This window comes from Mobula birostris, chromosome 6 (assembly GCF_030028105.1).
Source record: "Mobula birostris isolate sMobBir1 chromosome 6, sMobBir1.hap1, whole genome shotgun sequence".
NCBI lineage: Eukaryota > Metazoa > Chordata > Chondrichthyes > Myliobatiformes > Myliobatidae > Mobula > Mobula birostris.
In genome coordinates this window covers 4,066,505-4,092,640 of record NC_092375.1, presented here as the reverse complement: position 1 = coordinate 4,092,640, position 26,136 = coordinate 4,066,505, and the positions used below count along the sequence as shown (strand labels likewise).

The 26,136-nt window shown below is 51.8% G+C and overlaps 1 protein-coding gene across 2 annotated transcripts in view; it reads right to left on the bottom strand.

Moving 5' to 3' along the window:
• The window catches only part of LOC140198789 (cell adhesion molecule 2-like), a 172,779-nt gene that overhangs the window by 6,791 nt on the left and 139,852 nt on the right, over positions 1 to 26,136 (bottom strand). The window contains exons 6-7 of one of the 2 annotated variants that reach the window (XM_072259819.1): positions 19,467 to 19,589; positions 17,307 to 17,345 (exon numbers count right to left, since the gene is read on the bottom strand). The exons of the other annotated variant lie outside the window; for it this stretch is intronic. Coding sequence (XP_072115920.1) covers positions 17,307 to 17,345; positions 19,467 to 19,589 — 162 coding nt within the window. The remainder of the gene's footprint in view (positions 1 to 17,306; positions 17,346 to 19,466; positions 19,590 to 26,136) is intronic. 2 annotated transcript variants of the gene reach the window in all.

Below are 26,136 nucleotides of genomic sequence, written 5' to 3'. Positions count from 1 at the left end.
CGTCCCCACCGGTACCGTACCCCGGTGTTACAGTGACAGACCCGTCCCCACCGGTACCGTACCCCGGTGTCACACAGTGACAGACCCATCCCCACCGGTACCGTACCCCGGTGTTACAGTGACAGACCCGTCCCCACCGGTACCGTACCCCGGTGTCGTACGGTGACAGACCCGTCCCCACCGGTACCGTACCCCGGTGTCGTACGGTGACAGACCCGTCCCCACCGGTACCGTAGCCCGGTGTCCCGTCCCCACCGGTACCGTACCCCGGTGTCACACAGAGACAGACCCGTCCCCACCGGTACCGTACCCCGGTGTTACAGTGACAGACCCGTCCCCACCGGTACCGTACCCCGGTGTCACACAGTGACAGACCCGTCCCCACCGGTACCGTACCCCGGTGTCACACAGTGACAGACCCGTCCCCACCGGTACCGTACCCCGGTGTCACACAGAGACAGACCCGTCCCCACCGGTACCGTACCCCGGTGTCACACAGAGACAGACCCGTCCCCACCGGTACCGTACCCCGGTGTCACACAGTGACAGACCCGTCCCCACCGGTACCGTACCCCGGTGTTACAGTGACAGACCCGTCCCCACCGGTACCGTACCCCGGTGTCACACAGCGACAGACCCGTCCCCACCGGTACCGTACCCCGGTGTCACACAGCGACAGACCCGTCCCCACCGGTACCGTACCCCGGTGTCACACAGCGACAGACCCGTCCCCACCGGTACCGTACCCCGGTGTCACACAGTGACAGACCCGTCCCCACCGGTACCGTACCCCGGTGTTACAGTGACAGACCCGTCCCCACCGGTACCGTACCCCGGTGTCACACAGAGACAGACCCGTCCCCACCGGTACCGTACCCCAGTGTCACACAGTGACAGACCCGTCCCCACCGGTACCGTACCCCGGTGTCACACAGTGACAGACCCGTCCCCACCGGTACCGTACCCCGGTGTCACACAGTGACAGACTCGTCCCCACCGGTACCGTACGCCGGTGTTACAGTGACAGACCCGTCCCCACCGGTACCGTACCCCGGTGTCACACAGTGACAGACTCGTCCCCATCGGTACCGTACGCCGGTGTTACAGTGACAGACCCGTCCCCACCGGTACCGTACCCCGGTGTCACACAGTGACAGACCCGTCCCCACCGGTACCGCACCCCGGTGTTACAGTGACAGACCCGTCCCCACCGGTACCGTACCCCGGTGTCACACAGTGACAGACCCGTCCCTACCGGTACCGTACCCCGGTGTCACACAGTGACAGACCCATCCCCACCGGTACCGTACCCCTGTGTCGTACGGTGACAGACCCGTCCCCACCGGTACCGTACCCCGGTGTCACACAGTGACAGACCCATCCCCACCGGTACCGTACCCCTGTGTCGTACGGTGACAGACCCGTCCCCACCGGTACCGTACCCCAGTGTTGTACAGTGACAGACCCGTCCCCACCGGTACCGTACCCCGGTGTTACACAGTGACATACCCGTCCCCACCGGTACCGTACCCCGGTGTCACACAGTGACAGACCCATCCCCACCGGTACCGTACCCCTGTGTCGTATGGTGACAGACCCGTCCCCACCGGTACCGTACCCCAGTGTCATACAGTGACAGATCCGTCCCCACCGGTACCGTACCCCGGTGTCATACAGTGACCGACCCGTCCCCACCGGTACCGTACCCCGGTGTCACACAGTGACAGACCCGTCCCCACCGGTACCGTACCCCGGTGTCACACAGTGACAGACCCGTCCCCACCGGTACCGTACCCCGGTGTCACACAGTGACAGACCCATCCCCACCAGTACCGTACCCCGGTGTTACAGTGACAGACCCGTCCCCACCGGTACCGTACCCCGGTGTCACACAGTGACAGACCCATCCCCACCGGTACCGTACCCCTGTGTCGTACGGTGACAGACCCGTCCCCACCGGTACCGTACCCCAGTGTTATACAGTGACAGATCCGTCCCCACCGGTACAGTACCCCGGTGTTATACAGTGACAGACCCGTCCCCACCGGTACCGTACGGCGGTGTCACACAGTGACAGACTCGTCCCCACCGGTACCGTACCCCGGTGTGACACAGTGACAGACCCGTCCCCACCGGTACCGTACCCCGGTGTCACACAGTGACAGACCCGTCCCCACCGGTACCGTACCCCGGTGTTACAGTGACAGACCCGTCCCCACCGGTACCGTACCCCGGTGTCACACAGTGACAGACCCATCCCCACCGGTACCGTACCCCGGTGTTACAGTGACAGACCCGTCCCCACCGGTACCGTACCCCGGTGTCGTACGGTGACAGACCCGTCCCCACCGGTACCGTACCCCGGTGTCGTACGGTGACAGACCCGTCCCCACCGGTACCGTACCCCGGTGTCACACGGCGACAGACCCGTCCCCACCGGTACCGTAGCCCGGTGTCACACGGCGACAGACCCGTCCCCACCGGTACCGTACCCCGGTGTCACACGGCGACAGACCCGTCCCCACCGGTACCGTACCCCGGTGTTACGGTGACAGACCCGTCCCCACCGGTACCGTACCCCGGTGTCACACAGTGACAGACCCGTCCCCACCGGTACCGTACCCCGGTGTCACACAGTGACAGACCCGTCCCCACCGGTACCGTACCCCGGTGTCACACAGTGACAGACCCGTCCCCACCGGTACCGTACCCCGGTGTCACACAGAGACAGACCCGTCCCCACCGGTACCGTACCCCGGTGTCATACAGTGACAGACCCGTCCCCACCGGTACCGTACCCCGGTGTCACACAGAGACAGACCCGTCCCCACCGGTACCGTACCCCGGTGTCACACAGCGACAGACCCGTCCCCACCGGTACCGTACCCCGGTGTCACACAGTGACAGACCCGTCCCCACCGGTACCGTACCCCGGTGTTACAGTGACAGACCCGTCCCCACCGGTACCGTACCCCGGTGTCACACGGTGACAGACCCGTCCCCACCGGTACCGTACCTCGGTGTCACACAGTGACAGACCAGTCCCCACCGGTACCGTACCCCGGTGTCACACAGTGACAGACCCGTCCCCACCTGTTCAAAAATCACAAGATCATCCAGTGGTTCTGGAGGATTGGAAAATTGAAAATTTAACTCCACTCTTTAAGGAGGGAGAGAAAAGAGAGGAGATTATAGACCAGTAGTGGTTGGGAAGATTTTGGAGTCTATTCATAAGGATGCGATGTTGGGATACTTGGAGGCACATGATAAAATAGTCAGTATGGTTTCTTTTAGGAAAAATCTTGCCTGACAAATTGTTGGAATTATTTGTGGAAATAATCGGCAGGATATACAAAGGAGAGTCAGTGGATGTCATTTACTTGGATATTCAGACGGCCTTTGACAAGGTGCCACACATGAGGCTGCTTAACAAGCTACGAGACCATGGTATGACAGGAAAGATTCTCGCATGGATAAAGCAGTGGCTGATCGGCAGGAGGTAAAGAGTGGGGATAAAGGGAGCCTCTTCATACTGGCTGCCGGTGACCAGTGGTGTTCCATGGGGGTCTGTTTACTTTATATGTCAATGATTTGGATGATGGAAATGAAGGCGTTGTGGCCAAATTTGTAGATGATACAAAGATAGGTTGAGGGGCAGGTAGTTTTGAGAAAATAGAGAGGCTACAGAAGGACTTAGATTAGGAGAATGGGCAAAGAAGTGGCAGGTGGAACACAGTGTCAGGAAGTGTACGGTCATGACTTTGGGTATATTTAAGGCGGAGATTGATAGATTCTTGATTTGTTAGGATGTCAAAGGTTACAGGGAGAAGGCAGGAGAATAGGGTTGAGAGGGATAAAAAGTTAGCCATGGTGGAATGGCAAAGCAGACCCTGATGGGTGAGTGGCCTAAAAGGGCAAATATGTATATATGTCACCATATGCTATCCTGATATACAGTTTCACTGAAAAATGTGTAAAAGCAGGCAAACTGTGTAAATATGAATAAATAAATAATACTGAGAACATGAGTTGTAGATTCCTTGAAAGTGAGTCTGTAGGTTGTGGAATCAGTTTAAAGTCGAGGTGAGTGAAATTAAGCACAGCAGTTCAAGGTGGTTGAGAGGTAACTGCTCCTGAAGCTGGTGGTGGGGGTCCTGAGGCTCCTGTACCTCCCCCCTAATGGCAGCAGTGAGAAGAGAGCCTGGTCTGGATGCTGGTGGTGTTGATCATGGATGCTGCTTTCCCATGACTGTGCTCTGTGCAGATATTGCTCAAGCCGAAATCTGATGTGTCGGTGTTTCAGTGGAGTAAAGGAAATTACAGTGGCATGAGAGAGGAACTGGCCAAAGTTGACTGGAAAGAGACAATGGCGGGAAAGACGGCAGAGCAGCAGTACCTGGAGTTTATGCGAGAAATGAGGAATGTGCAAGACAGGTATATTCCAAAAAAGAAGAAATTTTCGAGTGGAAAAAGGATGCAACCGTGGTTGACAAGAGAAGTCAAAGCCAAAGTTAAAGCTAAGGAGAGGGCATACAAGGAAGCAAAGATTAGTGGGAAGAGAGAGGATTGGGAAGTTTTTAAAACCTTGCAAAAGGAAACCAAGAAGGTCATTAAGAGGGAAAAGATTAACTATGAAAGGAAACTAGCAAATAATATCAAAGAGGATACCAAAAGCTTTTTCAAGTATATAAAGCGTAAAAGACAGGTGAGAGTAGATATAGGACTGATAGAAAATGATGCTGGAGAAATTGTAACTGGGAGATGAGGAGATGGCAGAGGAACTGAACGAGTATTTTGCATCAGTCTTCACCGAGGAAGACATCAGCAGTATACCGGACACTCAAGGGTGGCAGGGAAGAGAAGTGTGCGCAGTCACAATTACGACAGAGAAAGTACTCAGGAAGCTGAATAGTCTGAAGGTAGATAAATCTCCTGGACCAGATGGAATGCACCCTCATGTTCTGAAGGAAGTAGCTGTGGAGATTGCGGAGGCATTAGCGATGATCTTTCAAAAGTCGATAGATTCTGGCATGGTTCCGGAGGACTAGAAGATTGCAAATGTCACTCCGCTATTTAAGAAGGGGGCAAGGAAGCAAAAAGGAAATTATAGACCTGTTAGCTTGACATCGGTGGTTGGGAAGTTGTTGGAGTCGATTGTCAAGGATGAGGTTACAGAGTACCTGGAGGCATATGACAAGACAGGCAGAACTCAGCATGGATTCCTTAAAGGAAAATCCTGCCTGACAAACCTATTACAATTTTTTGAGGAAATTACCAGTAGGCTAGACAAGGGAGATGCAGTGGATGTTGTATATTTGGATTTTCAGAAGGCCTTTGACAAGGTGCTACACATGAGGCTACTTAACAAGATAAGAGCCCATGGAATTACGGGAAAGTTACATACGTGGATAGAGCGTTGGCTGATTGGCAGGAAACAGAGAGTGGGAATAAAGGGATCCTATTCTGGTTGGCTGCCGGTTACCAGTTGTGTTCCACAGGGGTCCGTGTTGGGGCCGCATCTTTTTACATTGTACATCAACGATTTGGATTATGGAATAGATGGCTTTGTGGCTAAGTTTGCTGATGATACGAAGATAGGTGGAGGGGCCGGTAGTGCTGAGGAAACGGAGAGTCTGCAGAGAGACTTGGATAGATTGGAAGAATGGGCAGAGAAGTGGCAAATGAAGTATAATGTTGGAAAGTGTATGGTTATGCACTTTGGCAGAAAAAATAAACGGGCAGACTATTATTTAAATGGGGAAAGAAATTAAGGTTCTGAGATGCAACGGCACTTGGGAGTCCTCGTACAGGATACCCTTAAAGTTAACCTCCATGTTGAGTCAGTAATGAAGAAGGCGATGCAATGTTGGCATTCATTTCTAGAGGAATAGAGTATAGGAGCAGGGATGTGATGTTGAGGCTCTATAAGGTGCTGGTGAGACCTCACTTGGAGTACTGTGGGCAGTTTTGGTCTCCTTATTTAAGAAAGGATGTACTGACGTTGGAGAGGGTACAGAGAAGATTCACTAGAATGATTCCGGGAATGAGAGGGTTAACATATGAGGAATGTTTGTCCGCTCTTGGACTGTATTCCTTGGAGTTTCGAAGAATGAGGGGAGACCTCATAGAAACATTTTGAATGTTGAAAGGCATGGACAGAGTGGATGTGGCAAAGTTGTTTCCCATGATGGGGGAGTCTAGTACGAGAGGGCATGACTTAAGGATTGAAGGGCGCCCATTCAGAACAGAAATGCGAAAAAATTTTTTTAGTCAGAGGGTGGTGAATCTATGGAATTTGTTGCCATGGGCAGCAGTGGAGGCCAAGTCATTGGGTGTATTTAAGGCAGAGATTGATAGGTATCTGAGTAGCCAGGGCATCAAAGGTTATGGTGAGAAGGCGGGGGAGTGGGACTAAATGGGAGAATGGATCAGCTCATGATAAAATGGCGGAGCAGACTCGATGGGCTGAATGGCCGACTTCTGCTCCTTTGTCTTATGGTCTTATGGTCTAATAGTTCAATGGTTTCATTTACTATTAAAGAATGTATACAATATACAACCAGAAATCCTTACTCTCCATCACTTTTCCTGTGATTGACTGGGCTGTATCTAGTGGTGTTCCACAGGGGTCTGTGTTGGGATCGCTTTTTAAACTTCATATGTCAGTGACTTGTATGACAGATGACAGACTGTTTTCTAAACGGAGAGAAAATTTAAAAATCTGAGGCACCAAGGGACTTGAGTATCCTTGTGCAGGATTCCCGAAGGGTTAGTTTCCAGATTGAGTTGGTGGTGAGGAAGGCCAATGCAATGTTAACATTCATTTCAAGAGGTCTAGAATATAAGAGCAGGGATGTGATGCTGAGGCTTTATAAAGAACTGATGAGGCCTCGCTTGGAGTATTGTGAGCAGTTTTGGGCTCCTTATCCCAGAAAAGATATTCTGATATTGGGGAGGGCTCAAAGGTAGTTCACAAAAATGATTCTGGGATTGAAAGGTTTATCATATGAAGAGCATTTGATTGCTTTGGGCTGCTACTCACTGGAATTCAGAAGAATGAGGGGTGAGTGAATAAAAACATACAAACATGGAAAACCTACAGCACAATACAGGCCCTTCGGCCCACAAAGCTGTGCCGAACATGTCCTTAACTTAGAAATTACCTGGGGTTACCCATAGCCCTCTATTTTTCTGAGCTCCATGTACCTATCTTGGAGTCTCTTAAAAGACCTTATCATATCCGCCTCCACCATCGTCACCAGCAGCCCATTCCACGCACTCACCACTCTCTGCGTAAAAAACTCACCCCTGGCATCTCCTCTGTACCTACTTCCAAGCACCTTAAAACTGTGCCCTCTCATGCTAGCCATTTCAACCCTGGGGAAAAGCCTCTGACTACCCACATCATCAATGCCTCTCATCATTTTGTACACCTCTATCAGGTTACCTCGCATGCTTTGTCGCTCCAAGGAAAAAAGGCCGAGTTCACTCAACCTATTCTCATAAGGCCTGCTCCCCAATCCAGGCAACATCCTTGTAAATCTCCTCTGCACCCTTTCTATGGTTTCCACATCCTTCCTGTAGTGAGGTGACCAGAACTGAGCACAGTACTCCAAGTGGGGTCTGACCAAGGTCCTATGTAGCTGCAACATTACCTCTCGGCTCCTAAATTCAATTCCACGATTGATGAAGGCCAATACACCGTATGCCTTCTTAACCTCAGAGTCAACCTGCGCAGCTGGTTTGAGCATCCAATGGACTCGGACCCCAAGATCCCTCTGATCCTCCACACTGACAAGAGTCTTACCATTAATAATATATTCTGCCATCATATTTGACCTACCAAAATGAACCACCTCATACTTATCTGGGTTGAACTCCATCTGCCACTTGTCAGCCCAGTTTTGCATCCTATCAATGTCCTGTAGTAGCCTCTGACAGCCCTCCACACTATCCACAACACCCCCAACTTTTGTCTGATCAGCAAGTTGACTAACCCATCCCTCCATATCCAGGTCATTTATAAAAATCATGAAGACTAGGGGTCCCAGAACAGATCTCTGAGGCACACCACTGGTCACCGGCCTCCATGCAGAATATGACCTGTCCACAACCATTCTTTACCTTTTGTGGGCAAGCCAGTTCTGGACCCACAAAGCAATGTCTCCTTGGATCCCATACCTCCTTACTTTCTCAATAAGCCTTTCATGGGGTAGCTTGTCAAATGCCTTGCTGAAATCCATATACACTACATCTACTGCTCTACGATCATCAATGTGTTTAGTCACATCCTCAAAAAATTCGATCAGGCTCATAAGGCACAACCTGCCTTTGACAAAGCCATGCTGACTATTCCTAATCATATTATGCCTCTCCAAATGTTCATAAATCCTGCTCTCAGGATCTTCTCCATCAACTTACCAATCACTGAAGTAAGACTCACTGGTCTACAATTTCCTGGGCTATCTCTACTCCCTTTCTTGAATAAAGGAACAACATCTGCAACCTTCAAATCCTCCGGAACCTCTCCTGTCCCCAGTGATGATGCAAAGATCATCACCAGAGGCTCAGCAATCTCCTCCCTCGCCTTCCACAGTAGCCTGGTGTCCATCTCATCTGGTCCCAGTGACTTATCCAACTTGATGCTTTCTAAAAGCTCCAACACATCCTCTTCCTTAATATCTGCATGCTCAAGCTTTCCAATCCGCTGTAAGTCATCCCTACAATCACGAAGATCCTTATTTCTTCAAAGAATTCCAACATAGTTGTTAGGCAAGATTTTCTTTTGAGGAAAACACACTGACTATAGCCTGTTTGTGCCTCTGAAACCACATCCTTGACAATTGACTCCAACATCTTCCCAACCACTGAAGTCAGACAAACTGGCCGATAGTTTTCTTTCTTTGGCTGTCTTCTATTTCGGAGAGTCGAGTGAGATTTGCAATGTTCCAGTCTTTCAGAACCATTCCTGTTTCTTGAAAGATCATTACTAATGCCTCCACAATCTCTTCAGCTGCCTCCTTCAGAACACTGAGGTGTACACTATCTGATCCAGCTGATTTATCTACCTTCAGACCTTTCAGTTTCCCAAGAACCTTTCCCCTAGTAATAGTAACTTCAGTCACAACTGCCCCCTGACGCCTGGAACTTCCACCATACTGCGAGTGAAGATTGATGCAAAATGCCTATTCAGTTTGTCTGTCATTCCTTTGCCCCCCATTGCTACCTCTCCAGCATAGTGTTACATTGGTACAATATACACTCTTGTCTCTTTTACACTTCATATATCTGAAGTAACTTTAGTATCTTCTTTAATATTATTGGCTAGCTTAATTTCATATTCTTTCTTTACCTTCTTAACGATTTTTTAGTTGCCTTCTTTAAAAGCTTCCCAATCCTCTAACTTCCCACTAATTTTTGCTCTATTATATGCTTTTTCTTTGGGTTTTATGTTGGCTTTGACTTCTCTTGTTAGCCATGGTTATGTCATCTTGCCTTGAGAATACTTCTTCCTCTTTGGAATGTGTATACCCTGTACCTTCTGAATTGCTTCCAGAATTTCCAGCCATTGCTGCTCTGCCATCATCCCTGCCAGTGTTCTTTTCCAATCAATTCTGGCCAACTCCTCCCTCATGCCTCTCTAATTCCCTTTACTCCACTGTAATACTGATACAGTACATCTGACTTCAGCTTCTCCTTCTCAAATTTCAGGGTGAATTCAATCATATTATGATCACTTTCTCCTCAGGGTCCTTTTACTTTAAGCTCTCTAATCAACTCTGGTTCATTGAACAGCACCCAATCCACAATAGTTGGTCGCCTAATGGGCTCAACCATGAGCTGCTCTACAAAGCCATCTCCTTGGCGTTCTAGAAACTCCCCCTCGAGGGATGCAGCACCAACCTGATTTTCCCAATCTACCTGCATATTGAAATCCCCCATGACTATTGTAACATTGCTTTTTTGGCATGCAGTTTCTATCTCCCATTGTAATTTGCAGACCACATCCTCACTTGTGGGTCTGTATACAACTGCCATAAGGGTCTTTTTACCCTAGCCGTTCCCCTAACCAATGAATCCCCTATCACAACAGCTTGTCTCTTCTGCCTCCTTTCACTCTGAGTATTAGAATCAGAATCAGGCTATTCGGCCTCTTGAGTCTGTCCCGCCATTCCATCATGGCTGATCTATTATCTCTCTCAACCCCATTCTCCTGCCTTCTCCCCATAACCTTTGATGCCCTGACTAATCAAGAACCCATTAACCTCCACTTTAAATACACCCAGCGACCTGGCTACACAGCTGTACATGGTAATGAATTCTGCTGATTCACCACCCTCTGGCTAAAGAAATTCCTCCTCATCTCTGTTCTAAAGGCTCTCTGTTGCACTATTTTTTATATTTCTTACTGTAACTTAAAGTAATTTTTTGAGTATTGCATGAAAAATTGTACAGCTGCTGTAAGACAACACATTTCATGACATATTTCCGTGATAAAAAACTGATTCCAATGTACTTCTATTCTGAGGCTGTATCCTTTGGTCCTAGACTCATCCACTCTAATCTTCTTTACGCCATGGACCAATACTGTTAAGCAAGGGGTGTGTGGACCCCAGGGTGGGAAGCCTGCGCCACAGGAAACATCCTCTCCACAGCCACTCTGTCTAGGCCTTACAATATTCAATAGATTTCAATGAGATCCCACCCTACATTCTTCTAAGCTCCAGCGAAAACAGGCTCAGATCCATCAAAAGCTCCTCGTAGGTTAACCCTTCCATTCCCTGAATCATTCTTGTGAACCTTCCCTGGACCGCACACACTTTCTGAGATAACGGGCCCAAAACCTCTTTTTTGAGGGGGCATGAGAAGGCCTTGGCGAGTAGGGTAAAGGAAACCCCCAAGGCATTCTTCAATTATGTGAAGAACAAAAGGCTGACAGGAGTGAAGGTAGGACCGATTAGAGATAAAGGTGGGAAGATGTATCTGGAGGCTGTGGAAGTGAGCGAGGTCCTCCATGAATACTTCTCTTCGGTATTCACCAACGAGAGGGAACTTGATGATGGTGAGGACAATATGAGTGAGGTTGGTGTTCTGGAGCATGTTGATATTAAAGGAGAGGAGGTGTTGGATTTGTTAAAATACATTAGGACAGATAAGTCCCCGGGGCCTGACGGAATATTCCCCAGGCTGCTCCACGAGGCAAGAGAAGAGATTGCTGAGCCTCTGGCTAGGATCTTTATGTCTTCGTTGTCCACGGGAATGGTACTGGAGGACTGGAGGGAGGTGAATGTTGTCCCCTTGTTCAAAAAAGGTAGTAGGGATAGTCCGGGTAATTATAGACCAGTGAGCCTTACGTCTGTGGTGGGAAAGTTGTTGGAAAAGATTCTTAGAGATAGGATCTCTGGGCATTTAGAGAATCATGGTCTGGTCAGGGACAGTCAGCATGGCTTTGTGAAGGGCAGATCGTGTCTAACAAGCCTGATAGAGTTCTTTGAGGAGGTGACCAGGCATATAGATGAGGGTAGTGCAGTGGATGTGATCTATATGGATTTTAGTAAGGCATTTGACAAGGTTCCACACGTTAGGCTTATTCAGAAAGTCAAAAGGCATGGGATCCAGGGAAGTTTGGCCAGGTGGATTCAGAATTGGCTTGCCTGCAGAAAGCAGGGGGTTGTGGTGGAGGGAGTACATTCAGATTGGAGGATTGTGACTAGTGGTGTCCCACAAGGATCGGTTCTGGGACCTCTACTTTTCGTGATTTTTATTAACAACCTGGATGTGAGGGTAGAAGGGTGGGCTGGCAAGTTTGCAGACAACACAAAGGTTGGTGGTGTTGTAGATAGTGTAGAGGATTGTCAAAGATTGCAGAGAGATATTGATAGAATGCAGAAATGGGCTGAGAAGTGGCAGATGGAGTTCAACCCGGAGAAGTGTGAGGTGGTACACTTTGGAAGGACAAACTCCAAGGCAGAGTACAAAGTAAATGGCAGGATACTTGGCAATGTGGAGGAGTAGAGGGATCTTGGGGTACATGTCCACAGATCCCTGAAAGCTGGCTCACAGGTAGATATGGTAGTTAAGAAAGCTTATGGGGTGTTAGCTTTCATAAGTTGAGGGATAGAGTTTAAGAGTCGTGAGGTAATGATGCAGCTCTATAAAACTCTGGTTAGGCCACACTTGGAGTACTGTGTCCAGTTCTGGTCGCCTCACTATAGGAAGGATGTGGAAGCATTGGAAAGGGTACAGAGATTTACCAGGATGCTGCCTGGTTTAGAGAGTATGCATTATGATCAGAGATTAAGGGAGCTAGGGCTTTACTCTTTGGAGAGAAGGAGGATGAGAGGAGACATGATAGAGGTGTACAAGATATTAAGAGGAATTGATAGAGTGGACAGCCAGCGCCTCTTCCCCAGGGCACCACTGCTCAATACAAGAGGACATGGCTTTAAGGTAAGGGGTGGGAAGTTCAAGGGGGATATTAGAGGAAGGTTTTTTACTCAGAGAGTGGTTGGTGCGTGGAATGCACTGCCTGAGTCAGTGGTGGAGGCAGATACACTAGTGAAGTTTAAGAGACTACTAGACAGGTATATGGAGGAATTTAAGGTGGGGGGTTATATGGGAGGCAGGGTTTGAGGGTCGGCACAACATTGTGGGCTGAAGGGCCTGTACTGTGCTGTATTATCCTGTGTAAAGCTGTTCATAATACTCAAAATGAGGTCTGACCAATGCCTTATAAAGCCTCAGCATTACATCCTTGCTTCTTAGTGTGGTGAGGAGTGTCCCAGGATTGAAGTTTGTGGTTCACTGGTTGGAGGTTGGCCGAGGTAATTCGCCACAGAAATCCAACTTGAAAAATGTGGAATGATCCATGGTGTCAGATACATGGTCCCACTCATTCCTGATAAATTCTAGTCTGACAGCTTTCCTCAGTCGGAACAAAACCTTCATGTGATTAAACATGAATGAGAAGCAGTAACGATATATTTTGTTTAAAAATGACTCGAGGTGACTTGTTTGGTTACCAGAGGCTATTTAAGATGCACACCATTTGGACTTTTAGGCTATTTAAGATGCACACTATTGGGACTTGTAGTAGGTAGTAAGAATCTGATCCCTACTGCCCCCCACCCCCGAGTTACGACGACCCAGTCCAGCACCTGGCCTTCATGTCCAGATTAGCTACTAAGCCCAGCGGAACCATTCCTACTGACAGGGAAGGGGCAAAGGCGGGTTACTGGTGCCTTAAAACCAGTCACTTCAGGCAGATGGGGTTCGTCAGCCGTGGTTGGAAGCTCATCTCGGAGAAGGAAAACTCTGATCTCAAATTTCCTCTGCCTTGCAGCTACACCTGCCTATGGGGAAGGCTTCGGGAGTAAACCCCGAGGGAAATTCCAGGGCTGGAGTCCCTGAGGCAGTCCTACACTGAGTTCACCGATATCTGACAACTCCTGTGACACTGCTGGTGCCAAACTGTATCGGTGTCTGCCGTTGCTTTGGGATTATCAGCTGTTGGAGAGGGGAAGCCTGCTGCATGGGCAACAGCTCGCTCTCCATATCGTACTGCCCTGGCTTGCATATCATGTAGACTGATGGATTGCAATATCCATGGTTGACTCTGACCAATGGATTTATTTGTGATCCTGAAAATGCCTCCCTTTTGTGGTTAATTTTACAAACACTTAGTAAAATTAAATCGATTCAATTGACTCTTATTCTCATTGAAACCACACCCACTACTTCCAGACCCACATCACACGGGCTGCTTACACCACCAGACTCTCTGCACCACATACACAAACACAAGAGATTCTGCAGACGCTGGAAATCCAGAGCAATGCACAGAAAATGCTGGAGGAACTCAGCAGGTCAGGCAGCATCTATGGAGAGGAATAAACAGTCGATGTTCATCAGGAGAAATGAAAGGTCTCAGCAAGAAACTTTGACTGTTTAGTAGGTGCTCCTGACTTGCTGAGCTCTTCCAGCATTTTGTGTCTGTTGCTTTCTCTCCATTCTCCCAGTGGGCCTCGAGTCATGTCAGACCTGGCCATCTGCAATGCTGCTTGCAGTGACTACAGTCAGCTTATCCTGCCTCCGTGCCTACCACTGCCCTCTCCCACCAACCCCTGCACTGAGAGGAGCCGTCAGACCCAAGGTTCATACCCCCCTTGACCGCAGGAGGCAGCCTCCTTTCACTAACTCCCAACACCCTCCCTCCAGAGGGGGCTACTTCTGTTGGTGGTGCTGGTCTCCTTGGCTTCCCCTCTCTCCTGGCTGAGCTCCCACTGGCCCAGTGTGTCTGAAGATCCATCATCACACCTCATCTGAGGCTCTCGGGAAAGACCCCTCCGCAAGCCCAACCAGTCACTGACATCGGCACGCGCCTCTGCCACCCAGTCAGACAGCACTACAGCACAAAAACGGGCCCTTCAGCCCATCTAGTCTATGCCAAATTATTATTCTGCCTATCCCATCGACCTGCACCAGGACCATCCCCCTCCATCCCCCTCCCATCCATGTACCAATCCAAACTTCTTTTGAACATTGCAATCAAATCCACATCAACCACTCGCACTGGCAGCTCATTCCACACTCTCACCTCCCTCTGAGTGAAGACGTTCCCGTAAACATTTCACCTTTCACCCTTAACCCGTGACCTCTGGCTGTGCTCGCTCCTAACCTCAGTGGAAAAAGGCTGATTGCATTTACCCTATCAATACCCCTCAGGTTTTTGTACCTCGATCAAATCTCCCCTCAGTCTCCTACGCTCCAGGGAATACAGTCCTAACCTATTGAACATTTCCCTACAACTCAGGTCCTCTGGACTTGGCGACATCCTTGTAAATCTTCCCTTATTCCTGTAGGTAAGACCACAAAACTGCCCACGACACTCCAAATTAGGCCTCCCCAACGTCTTGTACAGCTCTAACATAACATCCCAACTCCTGTACCCGAAATTCTGATTTATGAAGGCCAATGTGTCAAGAGTTTTCTTTTCGACCCTATCTACCTTAGATGCTACCATCAAGGAATTACGGATCTGCATTCCCAGATCCCTTTATTCTACCACACTCCTTAGTGCCCCACTGCTTGCTCACTGTGTAAGACCCACCCTGGCTGGTCCCACCAAAGTGCAATACCTCACACTCGTCTGCATCAAATTCCATCAGCTGTTCTTGAATCCTAGTATCCGGTTCCACAGTCAGGACACATAAATTCATGTTGTGCCGACCTTTTAACCTGCTCCAAGATCAATGTAACCCTTCCCCTCACATAGCCCTCCATTTCTCCATCATACAGGAGGCGGGATGTTACGTTGAAGTTGTACAGGATGTTCGAAAGGCCACATGTGGAGTACCATTCAGTTCTGGTCACCCTGTTATAGTAAAGATGTGGCTAAACTGGAAAGTGTACAGAAAAGATTTACGAGGCTGTTGCCAGGACTGGGTGGCTCGGGAAATAGAGAGAGGTCGGTCAGGCTAGCTCTCTGATCATGGGTGTGCGAGAGTCTGCGGGCCGCTGGTATAGAGGGGTTACAACTATCAACGCAGTCTTCCCCCAGGGTAGGGGAATGATGAATTGGGGGGGGCAGAGGTTTAAAGTGAGAGATATGATAGTAGACTAACAAGAATCACGAGCGTAGGGAAGGCAGATTGTTCATGAGCTGCAGGGTTGGACAGCCAAGGAGTTTGGGATCTCTCTAAGGGCGGGAGCTGGTCTGTGTACCCTGTCCAAGAGTGTGAGGTGATTGTGTTGGGACCCATGACCCTGGGAGGAGACAAAAAGGGCAAATACTGAGTGCCAGGATCTCAGGGGGCATCTCTGAGGGTCAGATCCTGGGGTTTGAGGGGGGAGATGGAGATATAGACAGATCCTCTGAGAGGGGTCTGAGAGAGGAGCAGGTCTGAGATCCCAGATTCCCGGGGAGGGGCAGGAGGGTTCCAGAGTTTGAGGGAGGGACGGGAATGGAAGTCCTGGCGTCTGAGGAAGGGGCAGGGGGCTTTCCCGGGTGTGAGAGAGAGAGAGGGAGAGCTGGTGTCACAGAGGGGTGGAAAGGGCAGATCTTCGTGTGTGAGAGGGGTGCAGAATGAGAAAGTCAGGGTGTGGGGAAGAGCGAGAAAACACTGATGTCACTGAGGGGTGGGGAGAGGGTCCCAGGATGTGATAGTGGGGGTGAGGGGGGAGAGAGAGACTGAGGGGTGGTGAGAGGGTCGCAGGATGTGATAGTGGGGGTGAGGGGGGAGAGAGAGACTGAGGGGTGGGGAGAGGGTTGCAGGATGTGATAGTGGGGGTGAGGGGGAGAGAGAGACTGAGGGGGGGAGAGGGTTGCAGGATGTGATAGTGGGGGTGAGGGGGGAGAGAGAGACTGAGGGGGGGAGAGGGTCGCAGGATGTGATAGTGGGGGTGGGGGTGGGGGAGAGAGAGACTGACGGGGGGAGAGGGTCGCAGGATAGTGGGGGTGAGGGGGGAGAGAGAGACTGACGGGTGGGGAGAGGGTCTCAGGATGTGATAGTGGGGGTGAGGGGGGAGACAGAGAGACTGAGGGGTGGGGAGAGGGTTGCAGGATGTCGCAGGATGTGATAGTGGGGGTGAGGGGGGAGAGAGAGACTGGGGGGGAGAGGGTCGCAGGATGTGATAGTGGGGGTGAGGGGGGAGACAGAGAGACTGAGGGGTGGGGAGAGGGTTGCAGGATGTCGCAGGATGTGATAGTGGGGGTGAGGGGGGAGAGAAGAGACTGGGGGGGAGAGGGTCGCAGGATGTGATAGTGGGGGTGAGGGGGGAGACAGAGAGACTGAGGGGTGGGGAGAGGGTCGCAGGATCTAAAGGGAGGAGTATAGAGGGAGGAAGTTGGGGTGTGGGGGAAGGAAGAGGGTGCTGACGTGACTGAGGGGTGGGGGGGTGTATCCTGGGACCGGGGGGGGGTCAGAAGGTGGGTCTCAGGATTTTCTGGGGAGTTGTGGAGCAGTGCTGGTGTCACTGAGTGGCAGAGAGGGAGGTGTCCACGGGTCTGAAGGAGGGAGTAGAGAGGGAAGAGAGGATGTGGGGGGCACAGTTCTAGTACAAGTGGGGGGGGGCAGTCCTGGATCTGTGTAAATAAACACACTCAGACACTATCCTGCCAATGACTCTGATTGGCGCCCACGGCCACGTCATGTGACCACGTGCCTGGCAGGATGGCGAGTCACGGGTCACGTGATCAGGGATGTGGGTGGAGGGAGGGGGAGACAGAAGGAGTAGGAAGAGGGGGAGAAAGTAGTGTCACTGAGAGGCGGGAGGGGACTGCCCCGCTCCTCCTGCCGGTTCCTTACCTTGAGCCGGGCCGGTCGGGGGCGAGGACCTCACCGAGGCTGTGAGTGGTGGCCGACATGGGTAAAGGAAAGAAAAACAAAATGGTTCGCAAAACTGAGGAGGAAATCAAATCAAACACAGCAAAGCAACTCAACGTACTCAGACAGACAGCGTCTTCCAATGGCTCCGGTTGTTGCCCACTGCCTCACCATGTGACTGCGCAGCCAGCGGATTGGCTAAGAATGGGTCACGTGATCGAAACAAGTGGCAATGGTGGCCCAGGGCTTGAGCTGCTGGGAGTGACTGAGGGGATATGGGAACGCCCCCTCACTGGCCTCAGGGGTAGGCTCCCTTCCCAGGGCTAGGGACACTCCCTGACTGCACTGTGAGGTGGGCTCCCTCCGTGGTTGCTGGCCCCCCTCTCAACAAATGAACACCTCCCGCCATCACCTGGGTCCATTGCCTGGCTGGGACACCCCAGCCAAATCCTTCCACCTGAGGTGACCTGTTCTGCCTGGGATTCCCTACCACCCCCAGATACTGAGTGGTGAGTGAAGAACCTCGGTCAGCAGCCACTCTACTCCCCCACCCGCCCCCCAGCTCAGCACACCCAAACCAGGCAATGCTCATCTTAGTACTACCTGCCCAAGCACCCCTACATCCCCCCCCCCCGAGAAAGTCCGACTGGCACCCCTCCACGTCCTACCGCACTGCCCACCCTCCCTCGAATGTTTCAGAGCGCCGAGGGGTGTATCTGCACAGTATGGTCCCAGAATTGGCTGTGCATGACTGGCTGTCTCACTGTTTCTAGCGAGGTTGATTCTCTCCCGCTACTACAGGACCTTTCCTGCCCTAACCCCAAAGCTAGTGCACATTTCACATGGTGGAAGGTGAAAGGCCTCATAAAAGTGGAGGGGATGTTTCCTGTGTGGCGGGGATTCAGGATACAAGGCACAGCCACAGAATACAAGACTGTCCTTTTAGAACGGAGATGAGGAGGAATTTCTGTATCCAGAGAGTAGTGAATCTGTGCAATTCATTGCCACAGACGGCTGAGGAGGCCAAGTCATTGGATATATTTAAGGTGGAGGCTGATAGGTTCTTGATTAGTCAGGGGATCAAAGGTTATGGGGAGAAGGCAGGGGAATGGGGTTAAGAGGGATAATAGATCAGCCATGATGGAATGGTGGAGCAGACTCGATGGGCCGAATGGCCTGATTTTGCTCTAGGTCTTGTGGTGACATGAAGATCACCATCTGGTGATGGTAACTAATGCATCGGTCACCTAGATTGTTTAACTAGGTAGCCCCATGACTGCGCCTCCTCTATCCCTCTGCTGCCATGAGGGGTAATCAGGTGTAGTCATCCTTAGCAACTCGGTGCTGCACATCTATCTGCTTCCCCAGACCCAAAGCCCTCCAGTGGAGGGGGGGTCAACAGGCAAGTGAGGGGGCTGACCCAGGGGATGGGTCTGCTCAAACTACCTGTGGTGTCAACACCACATGCCACATGCCACATGCCTGCCTGTTTGGGGACCATCCAGACCTGAGCAGTAACAGGAACTTTTAGAGAGTAGATTCAACTACTCTCTGGGGAGGGGGAGGGGGTGCAAGGGACTGGAGGAATACATTATTCAACAATTACCCCTCCTATGGCCTGTTCCCCTGTCCAGGAATTCGATGCTTTGGTCTTACCTTGCTCACCTGGGATGTAAAGGCTGGTTGGTAGACCCCTCACCAACTCTGCCAGGAGTATTCCCAAGCCCTGCTGTATAAGGAGAAGGGTCGGACATGGGGCTAGCAACCCCATCCCGTAAAAGCCCAGAGATAGAGAAATGCCAACAGAAACCCCAAAGACCTCAGCCCTGGGAGAGGTAGGATCTTCGATGGGCTAGACCTGGGGACAACTTGAAAGTCTGTCCCAGGACAGAGGACTCTGGTAAGCTGCCATCAGTGCCGAATGCCCCAGGATGGGTGGTAAGCTAAGAAGAAGACCCCCACCCTTCATCCACTCTGACCCATAATACACCTCACCTCCCTCCCCAGCACCTCGACCACCAACCAGTTTCCAGAAATGAACTTATAATAAGTAAAAGCAGACTAAGAAAGCATCTACTGAACTAATGGCTATCAGCTCAGTTCAGCAACTAGTTGTAGAGTAATGGAGGCTTTGTACTGTACCTCGGGCCCCGGAACCTTTGCCAGGTTTGATGGTGCTGGTTGCTATGGTGACAGGGGTTGCCCCTGTCCTAACGGGACGGGAGGAAGGAATGTTGATGGTGGGAGACAGGATGATGGGAGCATCTGGTTGGTGGGAAGAGAGAAAAAAAAAATTACGGCTTAAACAGACCAAAACGCAAACATGGAATGAAAATCAATCTCCGAGATCATGCGACATGGAACGGTCAAAGCGCTAAATAATCATCACAAAGCACACGCAGACATCATGGTGCAACAAACACCGACCACCAGAGCTAAACAGAACTGTTGGGATGTCAACTAGGCACCGGCAGCACCCCTGGGTGTTCCATCCTCTCGAGTTCCTGGGAACCTGCAGGAAGGGAGGCTGCCACCACAAGCAAAATCCGGGCCGCTCCTCAGAGGAAGGTGTCCAACTCTGTTCCTTTTCCTTTCTTTTCTGGGGGACAGGATTTTCAGGGGGAGGAGTGGGGCGCATTGGGTGGGGAGAGGTGGGATGTCTCTGCGAGTGTGGAGAGTGAGGCTGGGTGGATGCCGTGGGGCCTGTTCCACCAGGAGTCTGAGAAACGTTGTCGTGGGGAGGATGGGCCTCTTTGGAGGGGGCTGTGGGGTGGAGATGTGGTTGCAGGAGGATAGGTACATAGTTCCCAGAACCCTCATTGATCATATCCAAATGTGGGTCCAGAGGAATTCAAAGTGGAGCACGGACCCCTAGCATCAAGCAGGAGGGTTTGAGGGTTGGCACAACATTGTGGGCTGAAGGGCCTGTACTGTGCTGTACTTTTCTATGTTCTATGTTCTATAGTATCAGGACCAGGTCTGTCAGGATGGGAAACTGCTTCCTCCCCCAGGCCTAATTCTACTGAACTCCTTGCCAACATCCAGGTCTCATCATGTAGTAGCATTATAATGCTTACTTTTTAATGTGTCGTAAATGTACCTTACTGCGTGAATTTACCAGTGGTGACATTGCTTCATGCGTTGTGTGTGTGAGTTATGTGTAGTTCATTGGCTATATTTAAGAGGGAGTTAGATATGGCCCTTGTGGCTAAAGGGTTTAGGGGGTATGGAGGGAAGGCAGGTACAGGGTTCTGAGTTGGATGATCAGCCATGATCATACTGAATGGCAGTGCAGGCTCGAAGGGCCAAATGGCCTACTCCTGCACCTATTTTCTATGTTTCTATGTTTCTATGTACTGTGTTGTGTCACCTTGGTCTTGTTTCATTTGGCAGTACACGTGTACGGTTGAATGGCAACAAACTGACCTTGACTTGAACTTCGGTTTGGTTCAGGCACTGAGTCAGCAGTGTGTCGATCACCTCAAGTTGTTGCAGGGATGGAGGGATGTCTGGGTGGGAGAAGCCTGGCTTACCTGTTTAGCAGCACCAGATAGTGTTAACTTCAACCTGATACAAACTAGCCGGTGAATTCTTTGGTCAGAACTGATGGGGAGTATTCTTTTCCAGAGGACTATGCAAGGATGTAAAGCTGAGGCTTTATGAGGCACTGGTCAGACCGCACTTGGGAGTATTGTGAGCAGTTCTGGGCCTCTTATCGAAGAAAAGATGTTCTGGCATTGGAGAGGGTCCAGAGGAGGTTCAAGGGGGATTGAAGCCTATCGAATATTGAAAGGCCTCAATAGTGGAGGTGGAAAGGATGTTTCTGAAAGTGAATGAGCCTCAGACTAGAGGACACAGTCTCAGAATACAAGGTTATCCATTTAGAACAGAGATGAGGAGGAATATCTTTAGCCAGAGGGTGGAGAATCTGTGGTCTTCATCGCCACAGACAACTGTGGAGGACAAATCATTGGGTATATTTAAAGTAGAGTTTGATAGTTTTTTGATTAGGCAGGGCATCAAAGGTTATGGAGAGTAGGCAGAAGAATGGGGTTGAGAGGGATAATAAATCAGCTGTGATGGAATGTGGTGTAGACTTCATGGGCTGAATGGCCTAATGCTGCTCCCATGTCCTATGGTCGGAGACCCCTTTCTCTAGTCGGGGTAGGAGAAAGGGCTGAGGGAACGTGAGAGTCAGGGTGCACAGGTGAGAACCGACAGCTGGCCCATTCGGCCCACTGTGCTGCTACAAGCCCATGCAGCGGCAGTTGCCCAAGTAAATGTGCTTCAGTTCTGCTGCTCCCCAGTTTCGCCTCCTTCTAGCTGTAGCAAACACGTTCTCATCATTGGAGAGATCTCCAGCATGTTCCCGTCATTGGAGATCGCCGGCACGTTCTTGTCATTGGAGAGATCGTCAGCACATTCTCGTCATTGGAGAGATCTCCGGCACGTTCCCGTCATTGGAGAGATCTCCAGCACGTTCCCGGCATTGGAGAGATCTCCAGCACGTTCCCATCATTGGAGATGGTCAGCACGTTCCCGTCATTGGAGAGATCGCCAGCACGTTCCCGTCATTGGAGAGATCGCCGGCATGTTCCCATCATCGGCGAGATCGCTGGCACGTTCCCGTCATTGGAGAGATCTCCAGCACGTTCCCATCATTGGAGATGGTCAGCACATTCCCGTCATTGGAGAGATCGCCGGCACGTCCCCGTCATTGGAGAGATCACCGGCACGTTCCCGTCATTGGAGATCGCCAGCACGTTCTCGTCATTGGAGATCGCCAGCACGTTCCGGTCATTGGAGAGATCGCCAGCACGTTCCCGTCATTGGAGAGATCTCTAGCACGTTCCCGTCATTGTAGAGAGCGTCAGCACGTTCTTGTCATCAGCGAGATCGCCGGCACATTCCTGTCATCGGAGACAACGCCAGCACGTTCCGGTCATTGGAGAGATCTCTGGCACGTTCTCGTCATTGGAGATCTCCAGCATGTCCCCGTCATTGGAGAGATCTCCAGCACGTTCCGGACATTGGAGAGATCATCAGCACGTTCCCATCATTGGAGAGATCGCCAGCACGTTCTCGTCATTGGAGATTGCCGGCACGTTCCCGTCATTGGAGAGATCTCCAGCACGTTCTCCTCACTGGAGAGATCTCCGGCACGTCCCCGTCATTGGAGAGATCTCCAGCACATTCCCGTCATTGGAGAGATCTCCGGCACGTTCCGGTCATTAGAGAGAGCGTCAGCACGTTCCCGTCATTGGAGAGATCTCCGGCACGTTCCCGTCATCAGAGAGATCTCCAGCACGTTCCAGTCATTGGAGATTGCCAGCACGTTCCCGTCATTGGAGAGAACGTCAGCACGTCCCATCATTGGAGAGATCTCCAGCACATCCCCGTCATTGGAGAGATCGCCAGCACATTCCCGTCATCGGAGAGATCGCCGGCACATTCTCATCATCGGAGAGATCGCCGGCACGTTCCCGTCATTGGAGAGATCTCCAGCATGTTCTCGTCATTGGAGAGAACGTCAGCACGTCCCGTCATTGGAGAGATCTCCAGCACATCCCCGTCATTGGAGAGAATGTCAGCACGTTCCCGTCATCGGCGAGATCGCCAGCATGTCCCTGTCATTGGAGATCGCCAGCACGTTCCCGTCATTGGAGAGATCTCTGGCACGTTCTCGTCATTGGAGAGATCGCCGGCACGTTCCCGTCATTGGAGAGATCTCCAGCACGTTCTCGTCATTGGAGATCTCCAGCACGTTCCCATCATTGGAGAAATCTCCGGCACGTCCCCGTCATTGGAGAGAACGTCAGCACGTTCCCGTCATTGGAGAGATCGCCGGCACGTCCCCGTCATTGGAGAGATCGCCGGCACATCCCCGTCATTGGAGATCGCCGGCACGTTCTTGTCATTGGAGATCGCCAGCACGTCCCCGTCATTGGAGAGATTGCCCGCACGTTCCCGTCATTGGAGAGATCTCCAGCACGTTCCCATCATTGGGGAGAGCATCAGCACGTTCTTGTCATCAGCCAGATCGCCGGCACGTTCCTGTCATCGGAGACAGCGCCAGCACGTTCCGGTCATTGGAGAGATCTCCGGCACGTTCTCGTCATTGGAGATCTCCAGCACATTCCCGTCATTGGAGAGATCTCCGGCACGTTCCTATGATTGGAGAGATCTCCAGCACGTCCCCGTCATTGGAGAGATCTCTGGCACATTCCGGTCATTGGAGAGAGCGTCAGCACATTCCCGTCATTGGAGAGATCATCAGCACGTCCCCGTCATTGGAGAGATCTCTGGCACATTCCGGTCATTGGAGAGAGCGTCAGCACGTTCCCGTCATTGGAGAGATCTCCAGCACGTTCTCGTCATTGGAGATTGCCGGCACGTTCCCGTCATTGGAGAGATCTCCAGCACGTTCTCCTCACTGGAGAGATCTCCGGCACGTCCCCGTCATTGGAGAGATCTCCAGCACGTTCCGGTCATTGGAGAGAGCGTCAGCACGTTCCCGTCATTGGAGAGATCTCCGGCATGTTCCCGTCATCAGAGAGATCTCCAGCACGTTCCAGTCATTGGAGATTGCCAGCACGTTCCCGTCATCAGAGAGATTGCCGACACGTTCTTGTCATCGGGGAGATCGCCGGCACGTTCCCGTCATTGGAGAGATCTCCAGCACGTCCCGTCATTGGAGAGATCTCCAGCACATCCCCGTCATTGGAGAGAATGTCAGCACGTTCCCGTCATCGGCGAGATCGCCAGCACGTCCCTGTCATTGGAGATCGCCAGCACGTTCCCGTCATTGGAGAGATCTCCAGCACGTTCCCGTCATTGGAGAGATCTCCGGCACGTCCCCGTCATTGGAGAGAACGTCAGCACGTTCCCGTCATTGGAGAGATCGCCGGCACGTCCCCGTCATTGGAGAGATCGCCGGCACATCCCCGTCATTGGAGATCGCCAGCACGTTCCCGTCATTGGAGAGATCTCCAGCACGTTCCCATCATTGGGGAGAGCGTCAGCACGTTCTTGTCATCAGCGAGATCGCCGGCACGTTCCTGTCATCGGAGACAGCGCCAGCACGTTCCGGTCATTGGAGAGATCTTCGGCACGTCCCCGTCACTGGAGAGATCACCAGCACGTTCCCATGCGGTCATTGGAGAGAGCGTCAGCACGTTCCCGTCATTGGAGAGATCTCCGGCACGTTCCCGTCATCGGAGAGATCTCCAGCACGTTCCAGTCATTGGAGATCACCAGTACGTTCCCGTCATCGGAGAGATCGCCAGCACGTTCTCGTCATTGGAGAGATCGCCGGCACGTTCTCGTCATTGGAGAGATCGCCGGCACGTTCTCGTCATTGGAGATCTCCAGCACGTTCCCGTCATTGGAGAGATCTCCAGCACGTCCCTGTCATTGGAGAGAACGTCAGCACGTTCCCGTTATTGGAGAGATCGCCGGCACGTCCCCGTCATTGGAGAGATCGCCGGCACGTCCCCGTCATTGGAGAGATCGCCGGCACGTTCTCGTCATTGGAGATCGCCAGCACGTCCCCGTCATTGGAGAGACCTCCAGCACGTTCTCGTCATTGGAGATCGCCAGCACGTCCCCGTCATTGGAGAGATCTCCAGCACATTCTCGTCATTGGAGATCGCCGGCACGTTCCCGTCATTGGAGAGATCTCCAGCACGTTCCCATCATTGGGGAGAGCATCAGCACGTTCTTGTCATCAGCCAGATCGCCGGCACGTTCCTGTCATCGGAGACAGCGCCAGCACGTTCCGGTCATTGGAGAGATCTCCGGCACGTTCTCGTCATTGGAGATCTCCAGCACATTCCTGTCATTGGAGAGATCTCCGGCACGTCCCCGTCACTGGAGAGATCTCCAGCACGTTCCCATGATTGGAGAGATCTCCAGCACGTCCCCGTCATTGGAGAGATCTCCGGCACATTCCGGTCATTGGAGAGAGCGTCAGCACGTTCCCGTCATTGGAGGGATCTCCGGCACGTTCCTGTCATCGGAGAGATCTCCAGCACGTTCCAGTCATTGGAGATCGCCAGTTCATTCCCGTCATTGGAGAGATCGCCAGCACGTTCTCGTCATTGGAGATTGCCGGCACGTTCCCGTCATTGGAGAGATCTCCAGCACGTTCTCCTCATTGGAGAGATATCCGGCACGTTCCCGTCATTGGAGAGATCTCCGGCACGTTCCGGTCATTGGTGAGAGCGTCAGCACGTTCCCGTCATCAGAGAGATCTCCAGCACGTTCCAGTCATTGGAGATTGCCAGCACGTTCCCGTCATTGGAGAGAACGTCAGCACGTCCCGTCATTGGAGAGATCTCCAGCACATCCCCGTCATTGGAGAGATCGCCAGCACGTTCCCGTCATCGGAGAGATCGCCGGCACGTTCTCGTCATCGGAGAGATCGCCGGCACGTTCCCGTCATTGGAGAGATCTCCAGCACGTTCCCGTCATTGGAGAGATCGCCGGCACGTTCTTGTCATCGGAGAGATCTCCAGCACATCCCCGTCATTGGAGAGAATGTCAGCACGTTCCGGTCATTGGAGAGATCGCCGGCACGTTCCCGTCATTGGAGAGATCGCCAGCACGTTCCCGTCATTGGAGATCGCCAGCACGTTCCCATCATTGGAGAGATCGCCAGCACGTTCTCGTCATTGGAGAGATCGCCGGCACGTTCTTGTCATCGGAGAGATCGCCGGCACGTTCCCGTCATTGGAGAGATCTCCGGCACGTTCCCGTCATTGGAGATGGTCAGCACGTCCCCGTCATTGGAGAGATCTCCAGCAAGTTCCCG